General features: G+C 53.6%; 1 protein-coding gene across 2 annotated transcripts in view; it reads right to left on the bottom strand.

The window, feature by feature from the left end:
• Positions 1 to 2,054: 2,054 nt before the first annotated feature.
• LOC144603608 (tetraspanin-9-like) overlaps positions 2,055 to 20,962 on the bottom strand; it is a 58,944-nt gene continuing 40,036 nt past the window's right edge. For both annotated transcript variants that reach the window (XM_078417088.1, XM_078417087.1), the window contains 6 exons: positions 14,507 to 14,698; positions 14,150 to 14,224; positions 7,941 to 8,042; positions 7,186 to 7,317; positions 6,106 to 6,189; positions 2,055 to 5,334 (listed from right to left, as the gene is read on the bottom strand). In XM_078417088.1, the coding sequence (XP_078273214.1) occupies positions 5,263 to 5,334; positions 6,106 to 6,189; positions 7,186 to 7,317; positions 7,941 to 8,042; positions 14,150 to 14,224; positions 14,507 to 14,698 (657 nt within the window). In that variant the 3' untranslated portion in view covers positions 2,055 to 5,262. The remainder of the gene's footprint in view (positions 5,335 to 6,105; positions 6,190 to 7,185; positions 7,318 to 7,940; positions 8,043 to 14,149; positions 14,225 to 14,506; positions 14,699 to 20,962) is intronic.

The raw sequence follows: 20,962 nt of genomic DNA, 5'->3' as shown, positions 1-20,962 counted from the left end.
CCTTCTTCAGACTAGTCAATTGTACCTGCCTTAACTACCTCATCTGGCAGTTAATTCCATACACCCGCCAACTTGTGTGTGAAAAGGTTGACCCTCAGGTTTCTATTAAATCTTTCTCTTCTCACCTGAGAGCGACATTTTCTGTTTCTTGGTTCCCCGACCCCAGGTAAAGACTGCATTCACCCAATATATTCCCCTCATGATTTCACACGTCTCTTTAAGATCATCCCTCGTCCTCCTGCGCTCCAAGGAATAAAGTCCTAGCCGGCACAACAGGTGCAATAATAGCATTTGAAAGACATTTGGACAGGTACATGACTCGAAATAAATTTTGGGGATACGAGCCAAAAGCAGACAAATGAGACAAACTCACGAAAGCACTTGGTTGGCATGGAGGAGTTGGACCGAAGGGTCTGTTTCTGTGCTGTGTAAGACTGTATGTCCGATAGGATTAGCAAAAATCCCAAAGCATTTCATAAATATATTCAGAGAAAGAGTGGGGGTTATTGGAGCAATCTGTGCGTGGGACCAGAGGTCATGGGTGAGGTTTGAGATGAATAGTTATCAGCTGCAATCAATACTTTGGATGCAGATTTTTAGGGAGGGAGGCAAGGATGTTTTGGAGCAAGCTGACATAAAAGGAAGACGTACGAGATGCCTTCGGGCATAAGGCGAGGTGCCACAAGCTACGTTTTAAGAAGAGTAGCAGGGATAAACCAGTTATCCACAAACCAGTGAGCCTTGTGTCAATGTTAGGGAAATGATTGAAGATCTCCCGAAGGGAATATTTGATGAACATTTGGAAAAACAGGGACCGATAGTCAGCATGTCTTTATGCACTGGAATTCCTGCCTCACTAATTTGATTGGGATTTTTGAGAAGGTAATTAAGAAGATTCATGAAGGCAGAGCCGGAGACCTGTCTGTATGGACGAGCAATTCCTTGCAATGTCCCACGCAGAGGAGAAACAGAACCCTTGCGTGTGATTGTAGGAAGTATGAGTGGAGAACTTGGTTATATTGATCATGTGGTAATTTGGGCAGAGCAATGACAGATGGATTTTAATCCCACTAAATGCCCGATGCAGTACTAATGAGGCTGGCTCCTACCAACACCGTGGATGTGGCGGGGCGCTGGGAGTGTTGAGGAACTGGAGGGCCGAAGATTCCGGAAGGTACAGCAGGAGTATCTAGCGGTGGAGAAGGCAGATAGGATAATTGCCTTCGGCGCTGACGCTAATACAGTAAGAGAGTTTTATGGCGCCCCTTTGTAAAAAGTCTGGTCGGGCCACAAGTGGAGAGTTGCGTGCGTTCAGTTCACACTGGAGAGGGTGCACCAGGATGTTCCTGGGTGGAGGGGTTCGTTCATGAGGAGAGACCGTTTTTTCCCGGGGTGCAGGGAGAGAAGACCGAGGGGACATAAATAGGGTGCAGAGAGAGAGAGAGAGAGAGAGAGAGAGGGAAAGAGAGAGAACGTTCCTCCACAGCAGCGCTGTGCAAAATTAAAGCACCGATTTCAGGTAAGACAAGAGGTTTGGGGGGAGACAATGAAGTTCTATTTTCATCTGAGGTGGCTGGAATCTGGAACACACCGCCTGAGGGGAAGTGCGGTACTGAGGGAGCGCCGCACTGAGGGAGCGCCGCGCTGTGGGAGGGGCAGTACTGAGGGAGCGTCTCTGTGGGAAGGGCAGTACTGAGGGAGCGCCGCGCTGTGGGAGGGGCAGTACTGAGGGAGCGCCGCACTGCCGGCAGCGACGCTCTGTGGGAGAGGCAGTGAGGAGGAGCAGTGATGAGTGTTGTTAAGTGTCGGTGTGAACGTGTGGGTGATCCCCGCGGCTGAAGGGTCCGTGTGCTGACTCCTGGGATGTTGCCACACTCCACCGCGGGTGGCCACAGATGAGCAAAGGCCTGCACACATGAAAGGTATTCATGTAAACCGCAACAGTAAATCAGTCCACAGGGGCGAGCACTGCGAGCGTGCCGGACACACCTCGATATCAAACAGTGAACATTCAGCAAAGAAACTTCGGGCCTCGAGTCCAAATCATCTGAAGATTCTTTATTACCAGCAGTTAAAATCCTGCAAACATCAAAAACCTTTGCCCCGACCCCAGATTGTAAAACCGAAAGGAAAGTGCAGAGAAACGCCTTTGGGGGAGTTCCGGCCCCTTGAGCTCTCGATTTGGAACTAACTATTAAACTGTAGCAAAATGCTATATAAATAAATTTAGCATTTTATTTTGCAAATTTGTACATTTTTAGATTATGAATGAATTCAAAACATGCTAACAGTAAGCCCATTGCTGCTAGAAGCCACCTGGTACAGGAGCAGTGAAAGTCACGCAGGGTCAGAGGCTGCAGGGAGTGAGTGACCCTTTGGCCAAAGGCTGCAACAGTGGCCAGCCGGTTAGCGGCGAGCGGAGAGCAGCGATCAACGTTTCAAAATCAGTTTATTGTCACATGTACCAATTAAGCTACAGTGAAACTTGAGTTACCACACAGCTATACTAAGTGTCTATAACATCCTCACCCTCACCACCTTCCTAACGGAGCGGCAACAGGCCAGTCAGTGCCCAAACTACCCCAAACCAGTGCCTGGCACGTCCAGCAGTGACCCCTCTGAGTAAAGCGGTGTTCACCGGGAAATTCCTGCAGACTCTGCCGTTCACACTGGAGAGATGGAGACAACATTGTGAACCCTGACTCTGGTTAACATAACCAGGGGTGACAGGCCAGCACAGGCTCTGCCTGGTTAACATAACCAGATGCAACTAACCACCAGATGCTGATTAACATAAGCAAGGGTAACTAACCAACACTGGTAACTAACCAACACTGGTAACTCGCCAACACTGGTCACTGTTTCTGTTCAGTGGTGACCGCGGATGTTGAGGGTGGGGGACAGGCGATGGATGAGACATTAACTGTCCAGCTCTCTTTCACCATGCCAGTCGTAGCCTGGCATTGTCAGGGCACAAATGCTGAATGTCATTTATCAGACCGTGCTGAATGTTGCTGCCTCAAACACGAACCATGGGCTCCTTCATCTGCTCAGGTATACAGTCATTGCAACTATCCTGATGACTGACCCCATGATAGAAGGAAGGTCATGATGTGGCAACTGCAGGTGGCTGCAGTACCTCCTGCAGTGATGTTCTGACACAGTTAGTTTTTAGTTTAGCGATACAGTGTGGAAACAGGCCCTTCGGCCCAACGAGTCCGCACCGACTAACGATCACCCAGTACACTAGTTCCATCCTACACAGCAGGGGCAATTTAGATAATCCAATTAACCAACAAACCTGCACGTCTTTGGAGTGTGGGAGGAAACTGGAGCACCTGGAGAATATCCACGTGGTTACAGGGAGAACTCGCAAACTCTGTACAGTCAGCGCTTGTAGTCAGGATCGAACCTGGGCCTCTGGCGCTATGAGGCAGCCATTCTACTGCTGCGCCACTGTGCTGGGCTGGGACATGATGTACAACAACCACACTCATCTTCTCTAGCTGAGGACTGACAACATCTGGTGATGTTGACATCTGTTTTACGGAGTTCCTTGCCTCAGTTAACCTGTGCCTTAATGTCACCGCACCTCTGGCTCATTGTTGTGTGTTTGGACCCAGGCCGAGTTGGGGTGTGGAGCTCAGTGATCCTGGTCAAAGCCACGGTGGATGATGTGACCAGCTGGTGGGTGGTAGCACTGTTGGTGAGGAAATGTAACACTTTACTGATTGAGAGATGGATCAGGTGGTGATTAGCTGGTTAAGTTTGCCCTGCTCTCTGTGGATAAGTGGCATATTCGTGGGCATAGTCGGGGAGAGGCCAGGGGTGTTGGTGGGCCAGAATAGCTTGGCTGGGAATGGAGGGAAAGTCTTCACACTAACGCCAGCACAGCGCTTTGCTAAACAATGCTCCGGGTACATGGATAGCAAAGGTTTGAGGGGACATGGCCAGATAGAAGCAAGTGGGTGTTAATGGGTGATGCATCTTGGTCAGCATGGACAGGTTGGGCCGAAGGGCTTGTTTCCATGCTGTACGACTCTGACTGTGTGTAGCTGATCACAGCGTCACTTGGCTGTGCCGTCTGCAGGGGTGGGATGGACAGTGTCCCCCACAGTCATGGGACGAAGGACGAGGGTCGGAGGACCAGGTCAGATGAGGGGCTGAGGAAGTCTTTAAGCTGGTGAGGTGACCGCAAGGAGAGGGAATGGTGCCAGGTCAGGGGCATTGACTGCTTTATGCCCTGGAACTGCCGAGGCACCAGTCGTTTCGTGTTAATGACAAACCCAGTGACCAGTTGGTAAAGGGACAGAAACTCCTACAGCACCGATAAGACTCTGTCAGCTCCCTGCGATGCAGCCAGGGCCACCGGCACGGACACTCATCACTGTCCTCCCATCACCCTCACCGCTCTCCGCATCCAGCCACGCTCCCACGTAAATCACATTGCGCTTGCCATGGGAAAGTGAAGCAGTAAAATATAAAAAGTTTAGCACAGTACAAAATGCTCCCAAAGGATATATTTCCTAATCTACCTTTAAAAAAGTTGTTCATTTAATTGCAAAAAGTGACCGCCAGCTGTGGTCAGACCTCCGGGCTGCGGCTGTGTCACATGGAGGTGCCCCGGACTCTTGCGATGTCTCGGACTGGAGCGGGTTAACGGGCCACCCTCGGCCACCAGGGTCAAAGTTACTGGTTGCGGGCCAGCGTCCAACCTGCCCGCTGCCCTTTTCAATGCATTTGCACAGAAGTGCGATTTGGTTTCTGCTCTGGGAGTGTGCAGCGGCCAGCTGGGCAGAGACACCCTCTCGTCACGCCGGGGACAAAACCTGCCAGCGTCCTCTGTGGGACGGGACCCTGGCGGCGTCCGAAACAGACCTGGAGCCTGACGCTGGTCCAGTGCGGCCCACTCCACTCCCGGCACGAGAGGACAGGAGAGGAGAGGAGAGGAGAGGAGTGAAAGGGAATCGGTGGCAGGTTTGCCGACGAGGTTTCGAGCTGCGCCTTCAGAAACCCACTTCTGAGCTGGGGTTGGGGTGGAGAGAAGTTGAGGTCAGGGTCACTGTGTCAAGAACCAGTGGTGGGAGAGCGGCTGCAGTCACCGAGTCACACAGAAGCAGGCAGGGTTTAGTACTTTAATTTTCTTTGGCAAAAGAGAAGGGATGCTCCCTGGTGGAGAGGCTGCAGCAGGAGTCAGGTGTGGAGGGGCGGTGACTGCTACTGGAAGAGCCGGTGGGGCAGTGACCCACGCCCACACCAGGACTAGACCTTGTACTTTTTACCACCTTTGGAGATTTGGTGAAACAAAGTCATGGAGAATGCCATTCCCAGAATCTGCAAGGAAATAAAATGGAATGAGTCACGGTCCACCATCACCTTCCCACCACCCATGATCTGTAGAACTGTCTCTTGGCCGCCCTGTCCACAGCCCACAGTGTGGAAATGGATGGGCAAGGTCGTTCACCGCTGCGTGGTGGCAGCAGGTCACGCCGTGCGCGGGAAGTCCATCCGGTCCGGGGTCTGCATTAGTCTCACCACTGGAGTGTTGGATTCTCCCACGTGGGAGAGGGTCAGTGGGAATCTCTCTGCCCCTCCCTGGAGATTGGTGCTCAGAACCTAGAGCGATGGGTCTTTGTAATCAGAGCAATTGGGGGCCAGGGCCGGAGATCAAAGATCAGCACCTCATCCAGTGGTGGAGTGAGCAGGAGGGGCTGTGGTAGGGGTCTGTCAGGTCAGAGGTCTGAGACATTGGGGACCGGGCGGTGTGGGGTGACAAGGCAGGGGTCTGGAGCACTGGAAACCGTGAGGGGTAGGGTGACAGGACAGAGGTCTAGGTTGACGGGTCTGGGCCGGAAGTCTTTCGGGGGAAACTCCCTGCATAGACCATGACAAGCCTGGTGCCCTGGAGCAGTTTAGACAGCTAGACACTGGTGGATAGTGTGTGGTCTAGACAACAAGACTCAGGGAACAGACTGGAGTCTCAGAGGGAGGTGAGACTCAGAGGGAATGGTCTGTAGTCCAAGATGGCTCGATTGAGAGAACAGACTGGAGGCTAGACTCTGGAAACAGACTGTTTGGATGAGTGTAGATAACAAGGGTCTGTACCTGGATCACCACGATGGTCATGGCGACGGATCCCAGAACCACCGTCTGCTGCTCGATGAAGGCCTTGATCTTGTCGTAGCAGCCCTGGAAACGAGAGGGTAGTGGCAGGTCACCGCGGACACGGGGTGAAAGGTCACCATGGACACGGGGTGAAAGGTCACCGTGGACACGGGGTGAAAGGTCACCATGGACACGGGGCGATAGGTCACCGCGGACACGGGGCGATAGGTCACCATGGACACGGGGTGATAGGTCACCATGGACACGGGGTGAAAGGTCACCATGGACACGGGGCGATAGGTCACCGCGGACACGGGGCGATAGGTCACCGCGGACACGGGGTGAAAGGTCACCGTGGACACGGGGTGAAAGGTCACCGTGGACACGGGGTGATAGGTCACCGCGGACACGGGGCGATAGGTCACCGCGGACACGGGGCGATAGGTCACCATGGACACGGGGTGAAAGGTCACCATGGACACGGGGTGATAGGTCACCGCGGACACGGGGCGATAGGTGGAGATAGTTCACGGCCTAAAGATGAGGGACGACCTGTGAACACCACGGGGTCTAATGTCCAGTGAAGACGTGGGACCAGCTAGACCAGATGCACCACTGTTCTGTTCTTGTTTACCAGAATGCTGCCAGGATTAGAGGAGAGGTTCACACACTTGGATTGTTTTCTCCAAAGTGTTGAGAGGTTGAGAAGTCTGAAGTGTCGGAGGTTAGGTCATAAGGTCATGTGATAGTAGAATTAGGCCATTCGGCCGATCAAGTCTACTGTGCCATTCAATCAAAGCCGATCTATCTCTTCCTCCTAACCCCATTCTCCTGTTTTCTCCCTGTAACCTCTGACACCTGTACTAATCAAGAATCTTTCTCCCTTAAAAATATCCACTGATGTTTGTTTGTACTCCAGGATGATTTTGGAATAGCAGGCATCTTATCCACAGAGTAATAAACCTCTTGAAGTTATAAAGTTATGAAAGGCATAGATGGGGTAGACAGTCAGATCTTTTTCAGATCTAACGGCCAGTGAGCACCGTGGGACGAATGTCCGGGGAAAGCCTCGGCTCTTACCTTGCTGAACCACTTGCTGGGGTCGTGCTGTCCACAATTCTGACTGTATTCCTGGCAGCAGGAGTCGGGAACAAAGTTATCTCCCATGACGCGGTTCCAGTCCGTCGAGTTGTCCACCCCACAGCACGTGTACTGAGGAGGAGGAGAGAGCGGTCACACGGGTCAGGAGCGCGGGCAGTGAGGAGGCTGGACCGAGAGGGGGGGGGGGGAGATGGGCGATAAAAGGGGGAGGGGACAGAGGTGCGGGAGAGGGTGACAGAGCGTCCGGTAGGATAGAGGTGGGGGGATGAGTCAGGTAGATCCCACTGAGTGAACTGGGGAGGGGGTGAGGAGCTGGGGGAAGGAAGTGGGAAGTGGGAGGTGAGTCAAGTATATCCCACTGAGTGAATCAAATATTGCCCTTTCCATCAATTAGATTAGACAGGGTTGGGGGAGGAGGCGGATTTGAGGAGAGATTTAGGAGAAAAGATGGAAAATTGGGCAATGGACTTCAAATCGCAGCAAGTGAACAGAGTAACATTTTGGGAAGTGAAATGGATGCGTGCGGTGAATAGTCGGTGTTGATGAATGCAGGGACTAGGCCATTCGGCCCCTGGACATCCACCCGTATCAGTGCCAGGAGCCGGCTCTCAGCCCTCTCCCCGTGATGATACAGGGGCCAGATGGAACCGCAGTGGGGCAGCGGGAGAGGTCAGAGCCTGTGGCGGGTGAAGAGGGGGGTGGGACCGGTGAATCTCCTGGAATCTGCCTCCTACCTCGGTCTGAATGATGTTCCAGGCATTGGTGAGTCCGATGTTGCCCTCAGTGCCATACAAATACAGCCCAGCCTTCAGGTCCTCCCGGGCATAGTCTGCCACCTGAAGACAGCAGAAACCTTCAGCAACAGGCGCAGGCCGACTGTCACCGCACAAACCGCAGGGGTCAGGGACAGGCCCACGGCACAACACAAGACCAACACACGGCACAACACAACATCAACACACGGCACACCACAACAACACACGGCACAACACAACAACACACGGCACAACACAACACCAACACACGGCACAACACAACAACACACGGCACAACACAACACCAACACACGGCACAACACCATACCAACACACTGTACAACACAACACCAACACACGGCACAACACAACAACACACGGCACAACACCATACCAACACACTGTACAACACAACACCAACACACGGCACAACACAACAACACATGACACAGCGCAACACCAACACAACACAACACACGGCACAACACAACACATGACATAGCACAACACCAACACAAGGCACAACACAACACACGGCACAACACAACAACACACGGCACAACACCAACACAAGGCACAACACAACAACACACGGCACAACACAACATCACAGCATGACACCAACATACAGCAACACAGTGAGAAACCAACGCAACACACCAACACACAACACAACACCAACACACGGCACAACACAACACATGACACAGCATGACACCAACATACACCTACAGTGAGAAACCAACGTTACACCAATACACAGCACAACACAAATGCAGGATACAGTGTGACACCAACATACACCAACACAGTGACATCATTCAGACAACACCAACATATGACATGTGACACCAACACATGACACCAAGACACAAACATATGACGGCATGACATCAACACACGACACCAACATGGCACCAACACATGACAGTGTGACACTAACACATGATACAATACACCAACATATGGTATCAACCACACAACACCATGACACCCACACATGACACAACACCAACATTCAGCAAAACACGCCGTGCCCTCTCCTCACTGCTACCGTCGTACAGAAGTCTGAAGTCCCACACCACCAGGTTCAGGAGCGGCTACTTTCCTACAACCATCAGGTTCTTGAACCGACCGGCACAACCCTAATCCCACCCCGGCAACGGAACACTACGGACCGCCTCTTGCACTACTGTAACTGGTTTCTAATTGTGTTTTGCACGAATGTTTTATCTTTTATTTTCAAAAGTTTGTATTTACAATTACAAGTACAATGTATGTATTTGTGTGTGTCTGTGTCTATGTGCCTGTGATACTGCTGCGTAAGATCCTCATTGTACCTCTCTGGACTTGTGCAGATGACAATAAACGACCCGACGACTTCTCCCACCACGGACACGGAGCGGGTGTCTACACTGATGTCTTTCAGCAGAGGACATTGGATGTACAGGCAACAGCGGGCAAGCAGAGACGGGATGGGCCAAACGATCTCTGCAGGTGTTCAGTGCCTGCACGAGGTCCCATTCCCTTGCCAACTGAGCCATGGTGTAGGGTGAGAAAGTTACTGATGGTAATCTGGGCCAGAGACCGTGAACAGCCCCTGTCCACAGCCGACAGCCCATGGAGGGAGATCGGGAAGATGTGGAGGGAGCAATGGGAGGGCAACATTTTAACTCCCCCTCCCATACTGACCTTTCTGTCCTGGGCCTCCTCCATTGTCAGTGTGAGGCTAAATGCAAATTGGAGGACCAGCCCTTCATATTTCACTTGGGTAGCTTACAACCCAGCAGTATGAATGTTGATTTCTCTAACCAAGTAACCCTTGTATCCCCTCTCTCTGTGTCCCTCCCCAACCCTGGTCGTTGTACTAATTTCACTGGCATCCTGGTTTAATTGTCTGTATAACCTGTTTTCACCTAGCCTGCAGCTAACAAAGGACAATTTCCGTGATCATCCTTACTTTTTTACACATCTTTCATTTCTCTGTTCTATATCTCTCGTTTCCCTTTAGCCTGACTCTCAGTCTGAAGAAGGGCCTCGAGCCCATTTCTCCTCTCCAGAGATACTGCTTGTCTGCTGAGTTACTCCAGCATTTTCTGCCTAGCTACAGTGGTAAAGTTGCTGCCTCGCGGCGCCAGAGACCCGTGTTTGATCATGACTACTGGTGGTCAGGTGCAGCATGTGAAGCTGCTGAAGATGATGAGAACCCATGGTATCGGAGGGAAGATACGAGCATGGACAGCAGTTTGGCTGGATGGCAGAGTGGCAATAAAGGGGGCTTTTTTCTGGTTGGCTCTCAGTGACTGGTGGAGTTCCGCAGGGGTCGGTGCTGGGGCCACTACTCTTCACGATGTCTATTAATGATTTGGATGAGGGAAATGAAGACTTTGTGGCCAAGTTTGCAGATGATACGAAGGTAGGTGGAGGAGCAGGTAGTATAGAGAAAGCCGGGATCTGCAGAAGGATTTGGACAGGTTCGGGGAGTGGGCAGAGAAGTGGCAGATGGAATATAGTGTAGCAAAGTGTGCAGTCATGTGTTTTGATAGTAGGAATAAAGGCGTAGACTATTTTCTGAATGGGGAGAGAATCCAGAAAACGATGGTGCAAAGGGACTTGGGAGTGCTGGTACAGGATTCCCAAAAAGATAATTTGCGAGTCAAATCTGTAGTAAGGAAGGCGAATGCAATGTTAGCATATATTTTGAGAGGGCTAGAATACAAAATAAAGGATGTAATGCTGAGGCTTTTTATAAGGCACTGGTCAGACTGCGTTTGTGGTAGCGTGAGCAGTTTTGGGCCCCATATCTGAGGAAGGAAGTGCAGAGCAGGTTTACGAGAATGATCCCAGAGATGGTTGGGTTAACGTATGATGTGCGTTTGATGGCACTGGGCCTACGCTCACTAGAGTTTAGAAGGATGAGTGGGGCACCTCATTGAAACTTACCAAATAATGAAAGGCCTGGATAGAATGGATGTGGAGAGGATATTTCCACTAGTGGGAGAGTCTAGGACCAGAAGCCTCAGAATAAAAGGATGCATTTTTAGAGGGGAGATGAGGAGGAATTTCTTTAGTCAGAGGGTGGCGAATCTGTGGAATTCATTGCCACAGAAGTCTATGGAGGCCTGTCAATGGATATTTTTAAGGTGGAGATTGATAGATTCCTTATTAGTGTGGGTGTCAGGGGTTATGGGGAGAAGGCAGGAGAATGGGGTTGAGAGGGAAAGATAGATCAGCCATTGTTGAATGGCGAAGTAAACGATGGGCTGAATGGCCTAATTTTGCTCCTACAACTTATTGTATGAAGTTTGTACGTTCTCCCTGTGACCGCGTGGGTTTTCTCTGGGTGCTCCGGTTTCCTCCCACGCTCCAAAGACGTGCAGGTTTTTAGGTTAATTGGCTTCTGTAAATTGTCCCTAGTGCATGTCGGACAGAATTGGTGCACGGGGTGATCGCTGGTCGCGGTGGACTCGGTGGGCCGAATGTCCTGTTTCCATGCTGTACCTATAAATTGAAATAAACGGGAGGCTCCGTGGAGAGAATTTCGGGAGATGTTGTGTCCAATTACTGTGGGTCCCATGGAGAGAGCCCGGGGGGAGGAGGATGGAGGGAGGGGGAGGAAGCTCCGGGGAGGAGAAGGGAGGGAGGGAGCCTGAGGGGAGGAGGAGGGAGGGAGAGAACCCGGGGTGAGGAGGAGGGAGGGAGGGAGCCCGAGGGGAGGAGGAGGGAGGGAGGGAGCCCGAGGGGAGGAGGAGGGAGGGAGGGAGGGGAGAGGAGGAGGGAGGGAGGGAGGGGAGAGGAGGAGGGAGGGAGGGAGGGGAGAGGAGGAGGGAGGGAGGGAGGGGAGAGGAGGGAGGGAGGGGAGAGGAGGAGGGAGGGATCCCGAGGAGAGGAGGAGGGAGGGAGGGAGCTCGAGGAGAGGAGGAGGGAGGAAGGGAGCTCAAGGGGAGGAGGAGGGAGGGAGGGAGCCCGAGGAGAGGAGGAGGGAGGGAGGGAGCCCGAGGAGAGGAGGAGGGAGGGAGGGAACCCGGGGGAGGAGGGGGGAGGGAGGGAGGGGAGAGGAGCAGGGAGGGAGGGAGCCCGGGGAGAGGAGGATGGAGCTGAGGGAGACGTGTGCTGAGGGAGACGTGTTGTGTCTGATTACCGCACTGCGGGCAGTGGGGAGAAGGTCACAGGCTCTGGCCAGGAGAGCTGATCCGTAATCACTGGTGATTAGCCGCCACCATCTGCTGAATGCGGTGGAGCTGATCTCAGTCCCCGATTACACGGACAGCCTCGAACTGCTCCTGCAGACTCCACACCCACTCAGGCAAAGATGGCCTTCGGCTGTTTACAATTCCCAAGGATTTAAAGCAATATTTTCCTTTGTCAATCCACACTGCCTGGGGCTTAGAACGGGAAAGGGGATTCGTGCACAACTGCAGGTACGGCTTTCCCCGCGCGGCCCCGCCCGGCCACCAGTGCAGACGACAGCCCAGGGAAGCAGACCGGGCAACAATGGCCACCTTCGGGCAGGTCATGCTGACTGGGCTGTAGGGCTCGAGTTACAGTTTCCCTGCATTGAAGGTGGCCGGGGGTGGGGCGGATGGGGGTGGAGGTTGGGGGGGGGGGGGGGGGGTGCTGATTGAGGTTTATAAATCCCCAAAGGGCAGTGACAAAGTGGACAGTGACGGGGTTTTTCCCCCAGGGTAGGGGAATCAAGAAATGAGGGTGTGACTTTCAGGTGAGAGGGGCAAGATTTAATAGGAACCTGATGGGCAATTCTTCACACGGAGTGTGGTGGGTGTATGGGGTGAGCTGCCAGAGGAGGTAGTTGAGGCTGGTACAATACTATTTGAAAGACATGGACAGCTACATGGATAGGAAAGGTTTAGAGGGACATGGGCCAAACGCAGGCAAATTGGAATCGCACAGGAAGGCAAGTAATGGGCAGACGAGACGGGCCGGAGGGCGTGTGTTGGTGCTGTGTAATTCTATGAATCTATGATCTTGCTCGAAATGGAAAGCCAGTGGCTGTGTGTAATTTTGAAATTAATAATACTGGAGCTCGTTCTAATGTAGTGGTGTCCATTAGTTGCCATTGGCAACCCAGGTATGGCCTGGAAAGGACGATGGTGTTCCCGAGGGCTGGAGAGGCTAGAATTAGAGGGCACAGGTTCAAAGGTGAGAGGAGAGAAATGTAAATGTGACCCGAGAGGCAATTTCTTCAGACAGTGGGTGCTAAATGTATGGAAGGGGGTGGGGGTGTTGAGGCAGGTACAATTACAGCATTTAAAAGATACTTGGACAGTGTGTGGTGGATCGGAAAGATCTATAGGGATATGGGCCAAACGTGGGCAAATGTGACTAGTATAATGCATCTTGGTTGGCATGATCAAGATCAACGGCACCTATTTCTGTGCTGCATTTTATGATTCTATGAAGTCCATTCAGCATGGGGAAATAATAATGTGTGCTATAATTATACATCAGCCTTGCCATCGTTGAAGCTCCCACTGCCAGGACCTGAACCTTTCCCATCAGGCATTCGGTGGCCCGCTGGGGTCCCACCGTGGTGGGCCGTGCACCAGTTCTGCTGAAAGCCTGCTTCTGGAATGCTCCGTGGATTAAGTGAGGTAATGGGACGGAAAGCTTATTGATGCTGAAGATGGCAAGATGGTCGGTGCGGCGCGGCAGCCTGCGGTGGCAGATTGCCACCCCTCCACTCTCGCGTCCAGCACCTGCTCCAGCCGAACACACAGCGCCCTCCGACCTGCCGCCCAATGACTCACACCGGCCCGGCTGACAGGTGGACGGGCGGTAGTTCCGGTGGGAAATCAGTGCCACAGAACTGGTTCATGTTCCCACCAGAGCCGGCAGCTGGGAAACTCAAAGCCCATCATAGAGGAGCGGCAGAAACAGCTCCGTCCCAGAACCACAGCGGTTACATCACTGCCTCGGCCAACAGCGCTGCTTACACCCGCCAGAAAAATCAGCAGAGTAAACGGCAGAGTAAAAGGTCAGAACAAACTGACCCATCCTGAACGGTTTACTTACGTGCATGTATGCCAGCATTTCATACACTTTAGTTTAGTGATACAGCATGGAAACGGGGGGAGGAGGCGAGGGGCGAGGATGGGGGGGGGGGGGGGGGGGGAGGAGGGGTGGGGGGGTGGAGGGGTGTAGAGAGGTGGGGGTGAACTGGGACCTACCTCCGTCCTGTAGACAAAAAACAGGATCACCAGGATCAGCTCCATCAGAAAAATGGTCAGCAGGATGATGAAGAACTGCAACAGAGGACAGAGAAGCTGTCACTGGGGAGACAGGCATCCACACACACGGGCCACAGTGTCGGTCAATCCCCGGCCTGCTCCGGCTCATCCCCACCCTTCTCCCACACCCCACCATATTCCCAATCATCCCCCAGCCCTCTCCCCTCACCTCACCTAGCCCTTTCCCCCTCCCCCCTTACTCACCCTCCCTCCCCACCCACCCCTGTACACTCTCCCCACACCATCGCCCACCCCTCTTCCCCACCCCCCTCCGCCCTCCCCCCACCGGTCACTTACACTGAGGAGCAGGGACTTGTTTTCCTTGATGGCACCGAGACAGCCAAGGAAGCCGACCACCATGACGATGGTTCCCGTGGCGATGACCAGGTTGGCGGCGGAGAGCGCGGGCAGGCTGGGCGCCAGAGTGGCAAAGTTGCCCTGCGTGGCCGAGAGCCATATGCCCACACCCAGCAGCCCACAGCCGCACAGCTGCAGGGGGAGAGGGCACAGGTCAGGGTGGGCAAAGTTTAATGGGAGAGGGAGGCTGGGGGGGGGCGGAGTGTCTCCAAGCCCCCTGCAACCCCTGACTGCCCACCCACCCTCTTCATCCACCACTCCCTCAAATACGCACAGCCCACTCACCAACCGGCCCTGCGGCCGATGCAGCTGGACATTGGCCGGGCCCCGAGCTGCAACATCTGCTGCAGTTACGCAGTCACTCGCTCACGGTCACCGGTCATTAGCTTCACCAGTCAGCGGGTTACCAGGTCACTCACCATCATGCCCGACCAGCCAGTCACTGGTCAGCCGGTCACTGCCGGCCACCGGTCACTCACAGTGGCTACCATGTAAAGCACCGCTCAACCGTGCAGCAAATGAAGACGTGGTCAGGCCACGGCGGTGAGCACACAGAGGCCACCGTGGCCGGGCAGTGACCGGATGTGTCTAGGTCTTGGCTGGTGGAGGCAGATGAGTCACCCGGCCCGTCCGTGGCACCAACCAGTCTCAGTCTGAAGAAGGGTCCCCGCCTGAAACGTCACCCATTCCTTCCCTCCACAGATGCCGCCTGACCCGCTAAGTTACTCCAGCACTTGGTGCCTCTACTCAGATTGGAACCGTGAGGCACTTTTGAGGAACATTTTATTTGCGTTAATCTGATTCCAGCTGTGACGGCGCACAGCTGGGGAACATTTAACTGTAATCACTGCGGCAAATCCCATCCCAGCCATCCATGTGCGTCGGCTCAGCTGCACATGGACTGCACACGTCCAAGAGCCACTAACCCTGGCACCCTGGCACCAGCCAATGCAGTGATAAAAGCTGCTCGTTAAGTCCTTTAACGTGAAACTATTTCAAGCGCTGAGCTAATTATCATCAAAGATATAATAACTAAACCAGGAAATTAAGAATCATTGAAACATAGAAAATAGGTGCAGGAGGAGGCCGTTTGGCCCTTCGAGCCAGCACCGCCATTCATTGCGATCACGGCTGATCATCCACAATCAGTAACCTGTGCCTGCCTTCTCCCCATATCCCTAGCCCTTAGAACTCTATCTGACTTACAAACACCTGTAGACGGGATCGAACCCGGGTCTCTGGTGCTGTAAGTGCTTTAGGGCAGCAACTCTACCACTGTGCCGCCCTTTAATCCACAAACGTATTCCTCCAGATTGTGGTAGATCCAATCCAACAGACAATTAGTTTGGGGAGGGGGGAATGGTTGAGATCACGTCTCGCTCTGCGGTACTGGAGAAGTCACATCTGACAGCTGGTGAAACGTGGCAAAGATTTGTGTTAGTTTAGTTTATTGTCACTTGTACCGAGGTACAGTGAAAAGCTTTTGTGGCAGAAAGAAATTACATGATTACAATCGAGCCTTCCACAATGTACACGATACATGATAAAGGGAATAATGTTTCGTGAGAAATGTTGCTGCAGGAGTAAAGATTTTAAAAGTGTTGGATGATTGTTGTGTGTGATTGATTGCAGATCCACTTCTGTAACACGCCCACAAATACTCACATGGCTTGGGTGCCAACTTGGATCAACATCGCCACTGTAACGAGACACAAACCATGACCTGCTCCATGGGACTTCAGAGAGAGGTCACAGGGGAAGGTCTGGTCAGGAGAATGTCTTAATATCAGGGAGTTATTGCCCCCAAATCAGTGCCAGGTATCCCCCTGCCCCTCAACACTCCACCCCAGAGCCTCCACTAACAAGTCTGCAGGTCCCATCCAGTGGGTACAGGGGCACGTAGCCCTGTGGCCAGAGGCACCTGCACCCCCCCTCTCCGAGCCTGGGCAGTGGGGGTGGGAAGACAAACGTGCACAGATTCGCACCCAGCCTGTTAAACCCGTACGTAATTCAGGAAGAGCCCTGAAGTGGGAGGTCCCTCGGGGGAGGGGATGGGCGGAGAGGCAGCGGGTAGTGCCCAGCTGTTGTCAGGTGGAGTTGGCATGGGGTGGATGGGTACCAGGGAACCTGCGGTAGCCGTGGGCACTGCGCATTGTTGGTCCAACACTCGGCATCCGCCTGACGGGATCTCAGCCTGGAATGCCCAGAACATCGAACATTATGGTGACGTGCAGATACCGTAGGCCTTAGAAGGCTTAGGATGTTGGGCATGTGGCCTACAACTCTCACCAACCTCTACCGATATATAGCAGAAAGCATTTTATCAGGATGCATCACAGCTTGTTTTTTGGAACAGCTCCACCCAAGACCGCAAGTAATTGCAGCACATTGTGGATACAGCCCACATCATCACACAAACCAACCTCCCTTCCATTGACCCCATTTATACCTCACGCTGCCTCGACAAGGCCAGCAGCATAATCAAGGACGTCACAACCTGGCCACTCCCTCTTCCCCCCCTCTCCCATCGGGCAAAAGGTAGAGAAGTATAAAAACGCACACCTCCAGATTCAGGGACAGTTTCTTCTCAGCTACTATCAAGCAACTGAATCATCCTACCACAACCAGAGAGCAGTCCTGAACTACTATCTACCTCCTTGGGACCCTCGGTCTATCTTTGACCGGACTTTATTGGGTTTACCTTGCACTAAACGTTATTCCCATATCATGTATCTATACACTGTAAATGGCTCGATTGTAATCATGTATTGCTTTTCCGCTGACTGGATAGCACGCAACAAAAGCTTTTCACTGTACCTCGGTACACGTGACAATGAACTAAACTAGACTAAGGATGCTCAGGAATCACAACCCGCATGAACAGACGTCCCAGCCCAGCACAGCACTCGAGGCAACATGGTCCCGGCTCCAATCACAGTGCGTTGGTGACGTGGGGGAGAATCAGGTCTTCCATCTGTTGATGGCCAGGACTGAGTAGCTAATCCCAGCTTAATACAGGCTGGGGGTGGTGCAGTGAGCTCAGGTGCCCTGGCTGAGCACAGCTGTCCCTCCTTATCTGCTTAGAGCTATTTTCACAGCAGAATCTTCAACATGAGCTGGTGCCTTCAACTGAATGCATGGTGACAAGTGTACTATTCTGGAGCATTGCTTGATGGGATTCTCAGATAACTCACTCAGTACAAAGAGACCAAGTGGTGGAGTACCTCAGAGGGTTTCTTCCGAAGGGTCCCGACCTGAAACATCACCTATCCATGTTCTGTAGTGATGCTGCCTGACCCACTCAGTTACTCCAGCACTTTGTGAATTTTTTGTAAACCAGCATCTGCACTTGCTTGTGATCACAACGCTGGTGATATCAATGGTCAAAGGGCAGGAGCATGTAGTGCAGTTCCCCGTGTGAGCCCAGGCTCTGTGAGGATGACCCTGAACTTGGGGTCGGGTCAACAGAAGGGTTGGCTGGGCTTCAGTGGGACACAGTCTGTAGGGAGGAACTGCAGATGCTGGTTTAAACCAACACACAGACACAAAAAGCTATCTCTCATTCCCAATTCTCCTGACGAAGGATCTGAAGAAGGATCTCCACCCGAAATGTCACCTATTCCCTGTCTCCAGAGTTGCTGCCTGACTCACTGAGTTAATCCAACACTTTGTGACTATCTTTAGTGGGACACAATCAAGATCATTCCCTCCTCCCCTCTCCCTTTGGGCAGAAGATATAAAAACTCAAGAGCAGATGCCGCCAGATTCAGGAGCAGATTCTCCCCTGCTGTTATCAGGCTCTTGGGGCTCTTGCACTTTAAAAAAAATCTGCACTTGCTCCATAACTGTAACTCTATAATGCTGTGAGCCTGTATTCAACACTTTATTTTCCTCTTTGCACGACCTGTTCTACTTGTGCTGGGTGGGATTGTACTCGGTATGGCGTGATTTACCTCGATAGCAGACAAACTGTTTCACAGTATCTTGGTGCACGCGACAATAAAAAACCAAGGCCAATTACCCCGCTGACCAAGTGCAGCCGACAACCTGGGCCTCAGGTGGAGAGGGGAGGGGTGGACTGGCATGTGGAGGGGTGGGGAGGAGAGGGGTGGGGAGGAGAGGGGAGGGGAGGAGAGGGGTGGGTTGGGGTGGACTGGCATGTGGAGGGAAGGGGAGGGGAGAGGTGGGGAGAAGGGTGGGGTGGACTGGCGTGTGGAGGGGAAGGGTGGAGAGGGGAGGGGTGGACTGGCATCTGGAGGGGAGTGGTGGGGTGGGGTGGACTGGCATGTGGAGGGGAGGGGTGGAGAGGGGAGGGGAGGGGTGGGGTGGACTGGCATGTGGAGGGGAAGGGTGGAGAGGGGAGGGGTGGACTGGCATCTGGAGGGGAGCGGTGGGGTGGACTGGCATGTGGAGGGGAGGGGTGGAGAGGGGAGGGGAGGGGAGGGGTGGGGAGGAGAGGCATGGGGTGGGGTGGACTGGCATGTGGAGGGGAGGGGTGGAGAGGGGAGGGGTGGGGAGGGGAGGGGAAGGGAGGGGAGGAGAGGCATGGGGTGGGGTGGACTGGTGTGTGGAGGAGAGCGGTGGGGTGGGGTGGACTGGCATGTGGAGGGGAGGGGTGGAGAGGGGAGGGGAGGAGAGGCATGGGGTGGGGTGGACTGGTGTGTGGAGGGGAGGGGTGGGGAGGGGAGGGGTGGGGAGGAGAGGCATGGGGTGGGGTGGACTGGTGTGTGGAGGAGAGCGGTGGGGTGGGGTGGACTGGCATGAGGAGGGGAGGGGTGGAGAGGGGAGGGGAGGGGTGGGGAGGAGAGGCATGGGGTGGGTGGACTGGTGTGTGGAGGGGAGGGGTGGGGAGGAGAGGCATGGGGTGGGGTGGACTGGTGTGTGGAGGGGAGGGGTGGAGAGGGGAGGGGAGGGGTGGGGAGGGGTGGGGAGGAGAGGCATGGGGTGGGGTGGACTGGTGTGTGGAGGAGAGCGGTGGGGTGGACTTGCATGTGGAGGGAAGGGGAGGGGTGAGGAGGGGAGGGGTGGGGTGGACTGGTGTGTGGAGAGGAGGGGAGGGTGGGTAGGGGTGGCAACATAGAGCACTAGGCAAGGCTGCTCTGCCACAATACCCAGCCACAGACAGCATCTATAAATGGAAACCCAACGCCAGTGAAGCTTCTCGGAGCGTCTCTCTCAGGGGTCTCATCGGCTGCTCCCAACTGGTGGGGGAATCCGTGCCCAACAGCCTCACAACATTATACTGACTGATTAAAAACATCACAACTAGTGGCACAATTAAAAGTATTTCTTGTGAGTAAATTGTGGTTCCCTCATACTGTGAACCAGCAAGAGCATAGCAATATGTTTCAATGCCGCATTGAATATGCTTTGCCTTAAATAATGCTCACACTCCCATTGCGTTCAGTCCCGGGGTTATTTCTGTCCCTGTCACCATGTGCACTTAACCTCAGCCAATGGCCACAGCTACAACTTGCCCTCCACTGTCACCCGAACCCCATCCCCTCCACAACCTCAGGACTGTCGTCGCTCCGACCCTGGGCTCTGGATCCTTGAAAGAGGGTGGGGGCGAGGAGGCCTGTGGGGAGGTGAGGGGGGCAGGTGAGAAGGGAAGGGTAGAGGGGTGGAGGGGGAGGTAGAGGGGGGGCGAAGGCGAGGGGGTGATATGGGGAGTTTACATGAGGGTAGGGAGTAGGGAGGTGTGGAGGGTAAAGGTGGATGGAGGGGGAAAGGGGTAACGATGGCAGAGGGAGAGATGGCGAAGGTGGGGAGTGTAGGAGTGGGTGCAATTGGAAGGGAAGAGGGGGATGATGAAAAGGGTTATTGGGTGGAGAGGTGAGGGAGGGTAGAGGGGTGATGGAGGGGTTCAGAGAGGTAATGGAGGATGGGTGGGGGTGGAGGGTGGTCATGGGGGAGGGGGGGGGGACAGTCTGGTCCCTTCCCCACCTGTACACATGCCCCTCGTGTTGTGCCCTGCTCCCAGCCCCCTCTCTGGGGCCGGTGGGTCTGGGCTGAGGACAGTGTCGGCCTCCATCGTGCGTCCCTGAAGCCTCTGAATTACAGAGTGGTCCCAGGTCAGGATCGTGTTGGGAGAGGCAGGACTGATGCCGCACGCACTGGGTACAGAGATAGCACATCCACACCACTCTGCCCCGACAACAAGACCGTGTCCCAACTCCCCGGCACGCTGAAGCACCCCAGCAAATCCTTTTGGAAATGTATTTAGGTCACAGTTATATTTAATATTCACGAGGTCTGGGCATTGGAAAGTAGCCAGCCGATGCCTCTGATGCACAAAATATAATCAGAGTGATTCAATGGCACAAACTGTTCACCATTCATCAGGACACAGGGCAGGCAAGTTGCAAAACTAATTTCTAAAACTTAAAAAAAAAA

Source organism: Rhinoraja longicauda, chromosome 20 (genome assembly GCF_053455715.1).
Source record: "Rhinoraja longicauda isolate Sanriku21f chromosome 20, sRhiLon1.1, whole genome shotgun sequence".
NCBI classification, from domain to species: Eukaryota; Metazoa; Chordata; class Chondrichthyes; order Rajiformes; family Arhynchobatidae; genus Rhinoraja; species Rhinoraja longicauda.
Note: the sequence above shows the minus strand (reverse complement) of the source record. Positions and strands in the feature narration are given on the sequence as shown.